The sequence below is a fragment of the Hyperolius riggenbachi genome, chromosome 4 (genome assembly GCF_040937935.1).
Source record: "Hyperolius riggenbachi isolate aHypRig1 chromosome 4, aHypRig1.pri, whole genome shotgun sequence".
In the NCBI taxonomy this organism is placed as follows: domain Eukaryota; kingdom Metazoa; phylum Chordata; class Amphibia; order Anura; family Hyperoliidae; genus Hyperolius; species Hyperolius riggenbachi.
In genome coordinates, this window is record NC_090649.1 from 457,963,654 (window position 1) to 457,979,972 (window position 16,319).

The window sequence follows — 16,319 nt, forward strand, 5'->3', positions numbered from 1 at the left end:
CACACACACACACACACACACACACACACACACACACACACACACACACACACACACACACACACACACACACACACACACTATATATATATACATAGTGAGATATATTTATTTTGGAGCATTAAATGGAGTTCTCTTTTTTGTACTCTGTATTATTCAGATACCATTTGTTATGGTCTTAACTTGTACTACCAGTTTATGACTTGTTTTGGATATTATATAATAATTGTTTGGGACCTACATGGTTTATGATATATGAGCATAGCACCTCTTATCTGACGTTTTAATTGTTTTTAGACGTTTGTTGACTTTTTGCCATGAATAAAGATGTAACTTCTTGAAATGAGTTGAGTGGTGCAGTATGGTTCCAGATTCCCATTTTCTTTTGTTTTGGCATATGTACATTTGGATCTGTTCTGCACGCTCAATAATTATTCATAAATTGTTATTGATTGGTGTTTGGTGCTGACCCTACCCCCATGGTGTGTTGTGTCATGCCATAAAATAGAGTAATGCAACACAATGGAAATGTCCCAGTGTGAAAGGGGCCTGAATTTTTACACTTAAAACCAGCTTTATTTACACGCTAACAAACGCTAACACTCATAAAGAGTCATCTGCAAATACTGCTCACTTTCCAACCCATCCCACAACAAGCACAATGCCCAACCGACATAAATCTGTATTTTATTCAGTCCCTGGATTGCTGCAAGTTGAAGCCATAAACTCCTTTACTGCTGTACTGCCCTATTCTGTGCACAATTCCCATTGCAAGGCGTAAGCCTGACTGAACAGACTAATGCTTGTCCGTCGTACAACAGCATCATTTCATCACCTCCTGCGAGGCGAGAGTTCATACAAGCTCGGGCGCGGGCAGGCAGCGGATCGGCGATGTACAAACAAATGCCACTAATGTTTACATGTATAATTATAACCCACCAGCCTGTCGGAGGGATTGAATCGGGGCCGTGGAAATTGTTTTACTCCAGGCAGAATCAGGCACAGACAGCTCTGATCTTGTCGGCACATGAATCATCGTCCCGCGTTCCTGCCTCGCCGTGACAGATGCGCGCGAAATCCGCCACAGACATTCACTCATCTCCCATTACCGGCAACACAGAGCCGACGTAATGTCACATGCTAAACAGGAGAAGCCGGCAGTTCTCTATTACCGCCAATCCACCTTGTTAGCGCTGTTTATTCGGAAACATAAAGAAATTGATTTTATATCAAGGGCCGGAAATTGATGGATGGTCCCAAACCTCTAAGAGGGATACAGCGGCGTTGTTTTTTTACGATGGGCCCTTTAGCCGCGCTGTGTAATGGAATGAGAGATATACAGTGCAAATTACATTTTACACACTGCTAAATTCCCACTACTTCATTTTTGCCAGTAAACGCCAGAAGGGAGATAAAAAAAAAACCCCGCAACCGGTCTTTACTCATTTCGGGAGGGGATATGAACTGGCCTTTCCACTCCCAGTGGGAAGACATTATGGAACTTCAACTCTAGACAAATGTAGACATATAAAACCTTGTGTAGCCGGATGGTCATAACCAACGGGAGTGTCACAAAGTCACAAGCTGCGATAAAACTAATATTAAAGAACACCTGTCCTTGAAGAGAGCTATCAGTGACAGAGAGGCGCCCTGAGGCGATGGTGCGGTAAGAATGGGAGGTGTATGCCACCACATCAACACGAAGAAAGTACAAAAATGGTTGACATTACTCACAATGCGTTTCGCCGGTAACATCAGATAAAAGGCTAAAATGAATAACATCAACAGCATGATAACATGAATAACCTCTTAAATTGCACAACAGGGGAAAGAGGCACCCAAGCACAATACAACTTTGCTAAAAAATACAATAAAATTAGAAAAGGTGGAGGTGGCTGACCTTTCCAACGACACTAGCGAGGTTGACTATAAATAGTTTGTATTTGCACAGGCAATTAAGAGCAGCTAATTTGTAAACACAGGGTGTTAACGCTATGTCTGCTTCCATTAAAGCAGGAAGTAGACACACTGCAGATTTATTGCAGGATTTCTTTCAGCTATAACAAAAGAAATGTTTTTCTTTAAAGGTTATTATGCTGTTGTGTATCTTTTAAAGCAAAACAGGAGTCTGAGTTCAGGTCTGCTTTAAGAGTTCAAGCAACCGGATGCCTCAATGTAACACTAAGCCCTCAGAATTTCCCCCATCCCAATTAAACAAAGACAGAGCAGCATGCAGCAGAAAACACTTCCCAGAGTTCATCATCACCTATTGAAGCCGCTGGCTGCTTTACTTAAAGGGACACTATGGCGAAAAAAAATGAAAATTTAAAATATGTGCAAACATAAACAAAGAAGAAGTACGTTTTTTTCCAGCGTAAAATGAGCCATAAATTACTTTTCTCCTATGTTGCTGTCACTTACAGTAGGTATTAGAAATCTGACAGAAGCGACAAGTTTTGGACTAGTCCATCTCTTCATGGGGGTTTCTCAGGGATTTATTTATTTTCAAAAGCACTTATGGCAGTTGCTCTGTCCAACTGCCAAAAAACTGTGTAGCGAGCAGGGAAGCTGGTCAGCATCATTGTTTAAATCCTTTTTAGGGAATATCTTTATAAAGAATAAAAGCCTTGCTGAGAATCCCCTATGAAGGGATGGACTAGTCGAAAACCTGTCGGTTGTGTCAGATTTCTACTACCTACTGTAAGTGTCAGCAAAATAGGAGAACCCTAATTCAAGGCTCTTTTTACTCTGGAAAAATGTACTTCTTATTTATCTGTTTGCACATATTTTAAATTTTAAAATGTTTCGCCATAGTGCCCCTTTAATTCTCTGCATGGCTCCCAATGTGTCACATGACCTGATTCAGGCTAGGTGACACACACTGGAAGCCTACGGAGGATGCAGCAGACAGCTGTAGAAGCGAATTGGACCAGGGCTTTGGTAAGTGGCTTTGGTAAGTGGTGTGGCGGTCTTCTGCCCATTTTTGTGCATTAATGAGAGACAGGGAGAGAGGAATGCGCGCATATAAAAAAAAGGCACATGGCAATTTGGGGATCCAATAATGCGCATAGTAAAATATTGGTATTTAATACTTTACTATGGCTAAACCTAACCCTACTCTCACACAGAACTCTCCCATAAAATCGAAAAAGCACCCCCAAACTACCTACCTGAAGCCTAATCCTTAATCCTCTGCCCCCTCCCCCCAACACAAACTTACTATCTGACGTCTAACCCCAATCACTCCCCACTTATCCCCCTGCCCCCCCTTACTCCCGCAGTCCTGGATAACTGGGACTCTACTGTATATAAATAGACAACAAAAAAGTGCAAAATGGGCAGAATTGGTGAAGAAATAGCACTAGTAAGAATGTGGTCCAGTAGGAGTGTAATAGTAATAGCATATAGAGTATTTAGTGTCCCAACAGGTCCCCGAACAGGAACTACACTACAGGACCCAGAACATGTCCCGCATACCACCATGAGGCAGGTGGCATCTCTGAGTCTCGGTGGTGTAAGGCGGAGACCATACCTACTCCATAGACTCATTATACTCAGATCAAGCAGCTGTCACCCATTTCCTCTTTGGAGCTAGTTAAGTCCAATTAAGGCAATAAAGGTAATTACTTGCTGTAATTGGCTGGGGAGTTAATCCTCCATCTAGAGCGCTGTCTGTGTAAGTCATAGCCCTACACGGATTCCCCTTTTAGACACCAAGACGCAGCAGGATTTTGTGTCGGTCGGATGTGGCCGTCACAAGCTGTACATTGGGGTCAGTCTATACTGGAGTGCGCTGGTTTGGTCTGCCCGCCAGGTTGTGAAGTAATGCTGTAAGGGAAGTGGCTTTATCTTTGTGTCCTAACCGTTTTAGAAGGTCTTATCATGCATCTGGCAGCTTCAGGACATAAACTATAAAGCAGGGGATTTGGGAGCTGGGATTGGATGGCATTTAATAGACGCCTGTAGTAAGTACTGGTATTCAGGCACCCAGGCGGAGAGTTGGGTGCCGGATGTGTTACTGGTAACCGATAGGCTACAGAAGTAGCCAATTGGATACTGCAGGGAAGGATCAAAGGAGCTAATTGTCTATATTGTAGACATTTTGGCATCAGGGGAGGCTACGGTGGCCATACATCTCTCAATCATTGACACCAAGAGCATGCCTGATCAATGAAGCAACCAATTTTGGGCCAAAACTGTTCGCTTTTCTCTATTGGACATGCTGTAATTTGTCGGGCAGTCATGGTCGATTGGATACATGGTAGAAACGGCGATCGATTTCCGAACGAGCGATGAACACAACAAAAGGCCCTGGGGTTGTTCCCTAGTGATTAAATGTCCCCCCCCCCCCGTGTGTGTGCATTTATACATTGCCTGTCCTATGTCGTCCATCCATCTTCAGATCCCCTCTCCTTCATTAGCGATATACACACCGCCGGTGTATAGCATGTGGCTCTCTCGCCGCCGCAGCCCATTCAACCAGAGCTCTGTGAGCCAGTCAGGTACTGATTTCATTGGCTCACATCGATCATGGATTCAGAAGCTAATTAAATCCGCTCATGACCGGCTCACAGAGCTCTGCTGCCATGTCGATGGCAGGGCGAATGAGCTAGAGCGGTGGATTGTCGGGAACGTGCGGTGAGCTAATTGAAATCTACCTCCTGGCAGGGAAAACAGCTCCCAAACAAGGCGTGGATTTCAATGAGTGTGGTCTGAAAGCCATTAAAGAAGAACTTTACTAAATATAACTTAAAATTGCTTATATTTTACAATATTAATTTATAAATTATTTAGTCAGTGTTTGCCCATTGTAAAATCTATCCTCACCCTGATTTACATTCTGAAATCTGACATCTTTAGACCTGTCAGGTGATCTCCGCAGAATGTTTGTTTACTGAGAGTTCAGAAGCGAGTACAAAATATACCTGGTCTACCAAAATTCTGCATAGCTAATCAGCCTACAAAAAAACATCACTTGAGATGGTGGGGTTATATACCAGTATACAGTAATATATAGCTATAGTAGTGTTTCTAATGGTGAAACCAGGAAAAGTAACCCAGAAGTGGGTATCCTAAATAATGTACTACATTCTACTATAAGTCATCATGGGCTTGATTCACTATGCGGTGCTAACCTACTTAGCACGTCTAAAGTCTTTAGGTGCGCTAACAAGGGTGCTAAGTAAGTTAGCACCGATTTTCTCAATCAGATCGCGCGCTAAGTACCGCGCGCAAAGTTTTGCGCACACTAAGTCCCATAGGCTTTAATGGGCACTTCGCACGGAGCGCCCTGCGCAGTGCGCGCGTAAAGTTTTGCTCGCATAAAGTTTTGCGCGCGAAAAGCTTGTTTAGACGTGCTAAGGGGGTTTTCACAGGCGTGCTAACAGTTAGCACCGCTTTGTGAATCAAGCCCTATATTGTCTCTTAAATAACAAAGGAATTATCTAGTATTACATCCAGCAAGCAATAGTAGTTTTTACCACTTTTTGTATGTGGGGGTAGCCAATTCCATGGTGTTTAACTGGTCAGGAACGAAACGGGTCGCCTTCAGACCGCTGGAATATTCTACTGAACTGGCTTTGTAATTTAATTTCTCAACCTTTTGGGGAACGCGTAATGTAAATCCTACAACGCACTTGTGGCTGCCCTAGCCTGATGCAGAGTATGATTTACGCCACTAGCCGTTTCCACTCCCGATGCAATCGTGCGCACACGAGAGGGGAGATATCTCCGCCTAGTGATAAGGAGCCTTCGCGATTGGCTCCTGATCACGTGATCACTACGATCGCCGGCAGATCGTAGTGATCACTTTTACAGCAGCGGCAGTAGGAGGGGAAGAAGAGGATCAACTCACCTTCTTGAAGTTTCCCCGGCGATTGTTGCTCCACTCCGCTCTGGCCGGCATCTCTGCTCGCTCTGACGTAAGTGTTGGGTCCTGGCTTGATGACATCATCAAGCCGTGACCCTGAACTGAGCGGCAGTACGAGCGGGGATGCCGGGCCAGAGCGGAAGGGGCTAAAGCTGCTCATAGCTGGAGCCTGGAAGGTGAGTAAAGGCTGCAGGCTATATGGGGGACACCTGGCCACACTGGAGACACCATGCCCAGCTGACAATACTGGGTATACGGCTAACTAACCCCCCCAAATAACATCGTATCATTATAAGCTTGTGCCACAGGTGACAATCTGCAATTTATAATTATAGAATAACCTACTTCATCCTACAATAAATCCACTTCAAATCTTCAGTTTGAATGATTCATCTTTAGCTAGTGCACTTTTTATAAATTGACAATTTGAACCCATAATTAGGGGCACTATAATGCCCCATTCACACTTGTAAAGGCAAAGCAATTGCGATTTTGCGTTTAATTATTCAGCGATTTTTGGGCAATCGTGTTTTATGTTTCTTATTCTAGTGAATGAGAGTCGTGATGCAATCGCCAGGAAAATGCTGCATGCAGTGCGTTTGCGGTCGGCTATAATCGCAAAGGCACCACGATCGATGCAGTGGGAGTAATCCCATGGGATTATCTGTGCAGCAGTGCCTTGCCAATCGCCAGCAAAAAGCACCCCAGTGTGAATGGGGCCTAACAAAAAAATACGTTATTCTGATTACTCTGTTAACCTATAGATACTATGGAAGAAATTAGTTTTTAAGCAAACCATTTTTACCACAAAATCATTCCTGGACAGAGGATTCTGAAAGTGTGCCACTAAATCAGAAAACCCCAGAATTGGCTCACAGCCTCCTTTATCAAAGGCAGTGATTAACCTCTATGCTATAGATTTAGACCAGTCATTCAACACATTTAGTTTTACCTCTGGCGGGACCGTAGCAAATTTGGTGACAACAGCATGTATGGGGGGGGGGGGGGGCTTTGCAATTAACCGCTAAAGTTGGCCAATGTCCAATCGTAATTACATATGGCCGTAACTGCGCAAAATTACATGCAATTTTGCCTTATTGTTACAATCATCTCTAATGGCAATGCACCATTTGTCCGCCCGGTGCCATGGCCTGCAGTTACTGGTTTCCGATGGTCAGGATGCTGGATCAAATGCGTCTCACACTTTTGGCCTGCCAGTCATCTCACAGCACCCCTCCACCTTCATCAGGGCCTGACGAAGGCATGCTGTCAGTGCTTTCATCTTTCATTTTTTTGACAATAAAAGGTAATGTCATGTTGGAACGCTACTCCACTTTTGTTTCTTTAGGATATGTAACTTGACTTTTGGTATGTATGATATGTAACTGGCATTTGACTTTCAGTGTGTCCTCTGCTGCTAGTGTGAATTCTAATGACTATATCAGTTGGCACTTTATTGATTCTACAGTATATTATATTTGATGATCTATTATTATATTTAAGTATTTATTTTGGTTAAGAAACATACAGATTTATTTTGTCCAGTCAGGACAGTAAACAGCTTTTTGTGAGTGTTTTGTTAATAATTGCTTTTATTAGGGGACCATCACGTACTGATGATTGCATTTTTACTTAATAAAGTGTTAATTACTGAATTCATAAATAGTGGTGGAGGCGTCTGGTTTCAAGAATCTTTGTTTAGAATCTTACCTCTTGGGATGTCGCCAAGTTATTCACTTGAGAAACACTTTGGGAATAGTGAACACTTTTGAAGTTGTTGACTTTTGAAGGACAAACAAAATTTGCTTTCGGAGAACAAAAGAAAACCCTAAATCAGATAAGATGTCAGAACTATTCGCACTGGGCACATGTCAGGGTTCCCCACACCACACGCCTCTCTCTCTCTTTGGCTCTGCTTTCCCCATGTCTGATCCAGAAATTATATCTTGGCACGTACCTGGTATCTCTATTATATATACGACAGACCGTACCTGTATACACACAAATAACTAAGGTGGCTGGTAACAACCGCCTCATCTGATAATCGGGCGTGTCTACAGTAGCCCCAAACCCATGAGCGACCCGCCTGACTGATCATCTCACCCCCGTGACGGCTGATCACATTGTCTGCGCTGCTCCCGTGCCCATCGTGTGAAATCGCAAACGTGCTGCTCCGACATCCTTCTGGTCCACCCCACACAGCTACAGAATAGGTGGTCAGCTACATAGAGGACACATGTCTGTCCAGGCCGGCCAGTGATGTCGCCCAAGGGTATTGGGTCCTGATCCTTTACGGTCACTTACTTGCTTGGGTCTGAAGTCTGGTACCCAAGTGGGATAACATTCAGTTCTGAACACGTTCATAGGGCTTGATTCACTAAACCGTGAAAACTGATATCACGGTCGTGGTAGCGTTTTGCGCGCATTATAACGCTTTTCTGCCACGGTTTCGCGTGAAAATCTGTGATTGCGCGGGGAAAACGTTACACACGTTATAATGTGCGCAAAACGCTAGCGCGACCATGATATCAGTTAGCACGGTTTAGTGAATCATGCCCATTGTGTGTTACTATGTGAACGGTGGCATCATATAACTTGTGCAAACATTTGTGCATACCTCTGAGCCCTAATCTAGGTTTCTATTGTTGATGCTATTTCAGCTTTCGTTTGTAGACATAAGGAAGGTAGAGCTCTGAATGTGTATATTATGGGACATTTTATTGGGACTCTGTAGTGAATCCTAGTACATGTATCCTGAAACATTTCCTCCCTTTTCATGAATCATGCCACATAAAGAGACAAGACAGCCGATCTGCGTGTTCAGCTGCCTCAAACCCCTGGAGAGCAGACAGCATGACTCATCAGAGGGGAGGGGTTGATGAGTTAGAACAGAAGCTGGGCAGAGCAACAGATCAAACCATTTTATAGTAACATTTCAACAGTTTCCAGCTGGCTGGGTAAGGCAGAGTAAAACTTGTAGGAGGTAAGAAACAGCAACAATACTTTAAGTAAACACTTCTCTTATAATGAATTCTTATAAGTGGATTTTCAGGATTCTTCAGCAGGCTTCTGAAGCACTCGCATCCCCAAAAGCTTCTGAAGATGGGCCAAATACTGCGCATGCCCGTGCCTGGACTCACATGTGTGCAGTACAGATCCGCTCATCTTGAGAAGGACTCAGAGACGTGAGTACTTCCGAAGGCTGCCTGAGGAGGGCTAAAGAGGGATCTGACCCAATGTTAATTAAAAAGATAGGTAATATAATCTCTTACCCACCCTTTTTTAAAAGAACAGGCAAATGTTTGTGATTTCATGAGGGCAGCCATCTTTTTGGTTGGAAGGAGGTGACAGGGAGCATGAGACACAGTTCCAACTGACCTATGTCCTGATCACCCCTCCCAGCTGCGCACGCTGGGCAACAAGAACAACATCAGAAATCCCATCAAGCTTTGCACAGCATCAGCGGAAAAATGCCTGGGCAGATTTCTTTGATGGGGCGGAGCTTAGCTTCTGTGCAGCTGAAAATAAGGCTTGGGTAAGAAAAACAAAGTTCTGATGCTGTGAAACTGTTAAAGAAACACCAAGCCTTTTCAGTGCTGCTGAGTAGATTTTTAGTCTGGAGGTTCACTTTAAAGTATTCTTGTTCACATTTGGAATGCGGGGTTTGGAACATGAACATCTGCATTCAGCACAGGACAGCAGGAAAGAGGAAGTACTGGAGTTAAATGAAATGCACCGGTCCTGCTGTTCCGTCCTGGATTTGTGTGCTCGGGTTCCAAAACATATACATTGCCGAATTCTAACAAAGATACAAGCTGGTCACAAAACAATACAAGAAGGGCCAGATGGTAGAATAAGGGGACAGAGAGATGACCAGGAAGGCTCTATGGGACTCAGAGCCTTCCCTCTCCATAGGTGAGTATCTAACTCATGTTTAGGGATGGTCGGAATTGCCAATTTCCGATTTCGAGGAAATTCCGCTTTCCACTATTGCCAATTACTGCTACCGATTTCCACATTCCGATCCGTCTTTTCGCGGAAATTTCTGCTGAATTTAACATTGATTTTTACAAAAAGTACAAGGTCTTTTTAAAAGATTTTTTTGCCTCTTGTTCCCACTCTTCTACCTCTAAATTTGGCAGTATGCCGCATATGGTAATGCAAATTTTCTTCATTTTAATAGCAAAGCCCTGTAGGTGTTAGAAACACCAAATTTTCAGTATTTGTTAAAGTGAACCTCCGGACTAAAAATGTACTCAGCAGAACTGAAAAGGCTTGGTGTTTAACAGTTTCACAGCATCAGAACTTTGTTTTTCTTACCAATGCATCATTTTTAGCTGCATTTTTAGCTAAGCTCCACCCATCAAAGAAAACTGCCCGGGCTTTTTTCCCTGATGCTGTGCAAAGCATGATGGGATTTCCTATGTGGTTATTCACGTTGCCTAGCAACTGGGAGGGGTGATCAGCACACAGGACAGTTGGAACTGTGTCTCATGCTCCCTGTCACCTCCTTTCAACCAAAAAGATGGCTGCCCTCATGAAATCAAACATTTGCCTGTTCTTTTAAAGGGAAGGTCCAAGCAAAAAAAAAAATGAGTTTCACTTACCTGGGGCTTCTACCAGCCCCATGTAGCCATCCTGTGCCCTCGTAGTCACTCAATGCTGCTCCAGTCCCCCACTGGCAGCTTTCTGACCTCGGAGGTCAGGGCCACATTGCATACATTTTTACGCATTCCAGCTAGTGCAGGAACAAAAATTTACGTGTTGCACCACTAACGCGTAAAAATGTATGTGTTAATGTTCCTGCACTAGCGGGAATGTGTAAAAATGTACGCAATTCGGCCCTGACCTCCGAGGTCAGAAAGCTGCCAGCGGGGGACTGGAGCAGCAGTGAGTGACTACGAGGGCACAGGATGGCTACATGGGGCTAGTAGAAGCCCCAGGTAAGTGAAACTCATTTTTTTTTTTTGCTTGGACCTTCCCTTTAAAACAGAGTGGGTAAGAGATTATATTACCTATCTATTTTAATTAACATAACTAATGTAACTTAATGACCGTATGTTTGTTTAGGCTGGAGTTCTTCTTTAAGCAGAAGAGTGGGAACAAGAGTAAAAAAAAAACTTTCAAAAATACCTTGTAATTTTTGAGAAAATCAATGTTAAAGTCGGTGGAAATTTCTGCGTAAATCCACCTACTGCACTTCTACTACGGATTTCCGATGCGGAAATACAATTTCCGATGCGGAAATGCGAAAAATTGCATTCCCGTGAAATCTGAACGAGTATCTCTACTCATGTTTTACACATCACTTCAGTGTTGCTTCAAACTTAGCCAGTAAAAGGAATCAATTTTTAAAAATAGAAGTTTGTTTCTTTCACTGGCTTATTCTTTGCACTGTTAAAAGTCGCCCCAAGGACAGTAAAAAACTGACCTGAAAGGGGTTAATGACTACAAAAGTCTATTTTAGAGCTGTTCTCTTAAACCCTTCTTGCTCCAAATTCTGTCACTGGAAGAAAATAGTCTCTGGGCTTATCAGCGTCCCCAGAACAACTCGCACACATCCCTGGGAGCTGTGTTCCCTCCGCATTAAAAGCATAAGATCTGTATGGCGATAAGCCCGTACCTTCCCTCCGGTCGTTGCGTAAGCACTTCACTTTGGGTAACTTGCACAGGAGCCGGCAGTCGTCAGCTGTCAAGACAGAAATAAAGGCATTAATAGCAGAGCACCGGGTTATCTGCAGCACAGCGCAGCACTATTTAGGTCACAGATGACTAAAGGCTCCGTATGAAAGAGATGTTGTGCGCGACTTTGGAATATAATCATATAAAAGCTGCAGGGTTTTTTTAAAAGCTATTATGTGTTTTTTTTTTCTTTTTACACAAAGAAGTATAGAGCTTAAACAGAAGGTAATGGGAGGTCAGCACCTCCTGCTTGTGCAAAAAAAAGAAAGGCCATAAGCCATCACCTCTGGACGCCCTCCATAACGCGGGTGGGGAGGAGGGTGGCATTGGCATTTCTGGCTTTTTTAAGGTGATTTATTACTAACAAAGCTGTCAGGTAGTGGAACGTTTACCAATAGCTGGGTGTGCATATTGTGCAGAAGATAATGGAGAGGTACACTGATGCATCACTCAGGACCATAGAGAAGTACACTAGGGTCTATTTCAGGACCATGGAGAGAAACACAGAAGCGTTCTTAAGGCCATGGAAAACTACAGTGAGACCTCTTTCCGGACCATGGACAGGTATAGTGAGACCTCTTTCCAGACCATGGAGAGGTACAGTGAGACCTCTTTCAGGACCATGGAGAAGTACAGTGAGAGCTCTTTCAGGACCATGGACAGGTACAGTGGGAGCTCTTTCAGGACCATGGACAGGTACAGTGAGAACTCTTTCAGGTCCTTGGACAAGTATAGTGAGACTCTTTCAGGAGCATGGAGAGGTTCAGTGAGAGCTCTTTCAGGACCATGGACAGAGACAATGAGGCATTCTTCAGGACCATGGAAAACTACAGTAAAAACTCTTTCAGGACCATGGCTACGCACAGTGAGACCTCATTCAGGACCATGGAGAAGTACAGTGAGAACTCTTTCAGGACCATGGAGAGGTAAATAAACTTTTTGTGTAAGTGTAAAAGGAAGAGGTAAATTTTAAGTTTTTTTTGTTCATGAGGGACATTGTTAGCATGCATTCTTAATGTTCTATTGAGATGCCCTCCGTGCTAAAAATGATACTTGGTTCACTTTAAGGTATCTTTGCAACACCATGGAAAGACAGTGACACAACTTTCTGGACCATATGGGAAGTGACTGAGACCTTCTTCAGGACTATGGAGAGATACAGATACTCTTTCAACAGGGCCACTTACAAGACCATGGAAAAGTACACTAAAGTCTCTTTCAGGACCATGGAGAGATAGGCCATCTTCAAAAGCATGATAGATACAGTGAAACCATTTTCAGGACAATGGACAGATACAGGGAAACCATTTTCAGGACCATGGACAGATACAGGAAAACCACTTTCAGCACCATGGACAGATACAGGGAAACCATTTTCAGGACCATGGACAGATACAGTGAAACCACTTTCAGGACCATGGACAGATACAGGGAAACTATTTTCAGGTGCCTGGACAGATACAGGGATACCACTTTCAGTACCTTGGACAGGGAAACCACTTTCAGGACCATGGACAGGTACAGGGAAACCATTTTTAGGAAAATGGACAGATACAGGGATACCACTTTCGGAACCTTCACAGGTACAGGGAAACCATTTTCAGGTCCATGGAAAGATACAGGGAAACCACTTTCAGGACCATGGACAGGTACAGGGAAACCATTTTTAGGTCCATGGACAGATACAGGGAAACCACTTTAAGGACCATGGACAGGTACAGGGAAACCATTTTTAGGTCCATGGATAGATACAGGGAAATATCCAATCTTCAATCTTCACCTCCCACCTGCTCACAACCTACTCCTTCTCCACCCTATCCTCCCCTCACCTCCTTCACTCCTACTACCACTGAGGAGGTCAACCACCTACTGCAGACTTCCCATACCACTACCTCCCCCCTTGACCCTATCCCTTCTGATCTACTTCAGCCTCACTTCACGGATCTGGCCCCAGTCCTCACTACCATGTTTAACCTCTCCATATCCACAGGCACCTTCCCCTCAGACTTCAAGCAGGCCACTGTACTGCCTCTGCTCAAGAAACCCTCCCTCGACCCCTCGCTACCCTCCAACTACCGCCCGATCTCCCTCCTCCCCTTCGCCTCAAAACTCCTTGAGCGTCTGGTTCACAAACGCCTGACCCAGTACCTCAATGCCAACTCACTACTAGACCCACTGCAATCTGGATTTCGGCCTGCCCACTCAACCGAAACGGCTCTCACCAAAGTGGTCAATGACCTTGCCTTAGCTAAAGCTGAAGGTAAATACACCATTCTCCTCCTCCTTGACCTTTCAGCAGCTTTTGATACAGTTGATCATCCCCTACTCCTCCAGTCCCTCCAATCCATGGGCATTCACGATCTCGCCCTGACCTGGCTTTCATCCTACCTCTCCAACCGCTCCTTCACGACCTCCTTCAATGAGTCCTCGTCCACCCCCAACCACCTCTCAGTGGTAGTCCCCAAGGCTCGGTCCTTGGCCCCCTACTGTTCTCCCTATACACATCCTCCATTGGCAAGGTTATCTCCTCCATGGGTTTTAACTATCATCTGTATGCAGATGACACCCAAATCTATCTCCACACCCCTGACATATCCACCACTACCATGGACAAGGTCTCCTCCTGCCTATCTGCCATCTCCTCCTGGATGTCCGCTAGGTTCCTAAAACTAAATCTAGACAAAACGGAATTTATGATCTTCCCACCCCGGTTATCCCTGGACCTCCCAGATGTGCAGGTCACTGTTAACCACACTACTATTCACCCTATCTCTCAAGCCCGCTGTCTGGGTGTCACCCTGGACTCCGCACTCTCCTTCACTTCCCACATCCAAAACCTCACAAAGTCCTGCAACTTCCATCTTTGTAACATCTGTAAGATTCGCCCTTTCCTGACCCCTGCCACCACCAAACTCCTCATCCATGCCCTCATAATTTCCCACCTCGACTACTGCAATGCCCTTCTGTCTGGACTCCCTAAGACCCGAATAGCCCCACTGCAGTCCATCATGAATGCGGCTGCCAGAATTATCCACTCCTCCCATCGCTCCACCAGGGCGGCTCCCCTCCGTGAATCCCTCCACTGGCTTCCTATCCAGTCCAGAATCAGATTCAAGATATTGTGTCTGACCTACAAATCCATCCACAAAACCTGTCCAACCTACATTTCTGATCTTACTCAGAGATACACACCAAGCCGCTCACTCCGCTCCTCCAATGAACTTCGCCTGACCGTCCCCCGCATCACCCAGTCCCATGCACGCCTCCAAGACTTCTCAAGAGCCGCTCCGACACTATGGAACTCCCTACCTCCACCCATTAGGGCAGCCCCCTCCTTCAACACCTTCAAGAAGGCCCTCAAAACTCACCTTTTCACTCTTGCCTACCACCCCTCACAATTGCTCTAAACCCACAGCCGAACTCTGGTCCCCTACCTCTCGTGTCCATACCTCTCCCTCTAGATTGTAAGCCTTTGGGCAGGGTCCTCACTCCTTTTGTGTCCTACCTGATCATGCACCTCTATTACTGTGCACCCATGCTATGCATTTGAGTGAACCTAACTTGCCTAACTCCATGCTCCCATCCAGTGACTGACTAAGCATTACCTTGTACTCATACTGTGCTGTGTGATCTGGTTTTCTTGTATTCCTGTATTGTCATATTGCTGTTTGTCACCCCTAAATATTGTCTGTAACCTAAATTAATGTCCAGCGCTGCGTAATATGTTGACGCTTTATAAATACAACAAATAAATAAAAATAAATAAATAAAATGTTTAGGTCCATGGACAGATACAGGGAAACCACTTTAAGGACCATGGACAGGTACAGGGAAACCATTTTTAGGTCCATGGATAGATACAGGGAAACCACTTTCAGGACCATGGACAGATACAGTAAAACGACTTTCAGGACCATGGACAGATACAGGGAAACTATTTTCAGGTGCCTGGACAGATACAGGGATACCAATTCAGTGCCTTGGACAGATACAGGGAAACCACTTTCAGGACCATGGACAGGTACAGGGAAACCACTTTCAGGACCATGGACAGGTACAGGGAAACCATTTTCAGGACAATGGACAGATACAGGGATACCACTTTCGGGACCTTCACAGGTACAGGGAAACCATTTTCAAGTCCATGGAAAGATACAGGGAAACCACTTTCAGGATCATGGACAGGTACAGGGAAACCATTTTCCGGATCATGGACAGATACAGGGATACCACTTTCAGGACCATGGACAGGTACAGTCAAACTGCTTTCAGGAATATGGAGAGGTACACCAAAATCCCTTTTAAGAACATGGAGAGGTACACTGAGGTCTTTTTCGGGATAACAGCAGACAAAAAGAGAGAATTGTAGCATTGCTTCAGGATTATGCATGGTACACTGATAATTTTCAATGCAACAAACATGTGTACTCAAGACTTTTTTCAGGACCATGGACAAGGCCACTGTGATGCACATCATACAGAACGAATGATTGGATCCCTGGGATCGGCATACACTAAGACTTACTTCAGAACCATGGACAGATTCACTTTGAAAAAGCATTGCAGCGTAGAGTGTTTCATACAAGAGAGAAGTTCACTAAAAAGTAGTAACAGCCCAGGCAGTAGGCTACACACTGATTTTGCCTTGAAGCCAAGTATTCTATTGTCAGAAAAATAGTAAAGAGCAACTCCAGCTAAAAGCTAAAGCTGATCAAACTAACCTTCTCTCAAAACCTCGTACAATAGTGCCTAACCACTTCTCTCCTTT

The 16,319-nt window shown here is 44.5% G+C and overlaps 1 protein-coding gene across 2 annotated transcripts in view; it reads right to left on the bottom strand.

Annotated features, from left to right (window-relative positions):
- The window catches only part of GALNT14 (polypeptide N-acetylgalactosaminyltransferase 14), a 518,272-nt gene that overhangs the window by 98,387 nt on the left and 403,566 nt on the right, over positions 1-16,319 (bottom strand). For both annotated transcript variants that reach the window (XM_068232789.1, XM_068232790.1), the window contains exon 5: positions 11,493-11,558. In XM_068232789.1, coding sequence (XP_068088890.1) covers positions 11,493-11,558 — 66 coding nt within the window. The remainder of the gene's footprint in view (positions 1-11,492; positions 11,559-16,319) is intronic.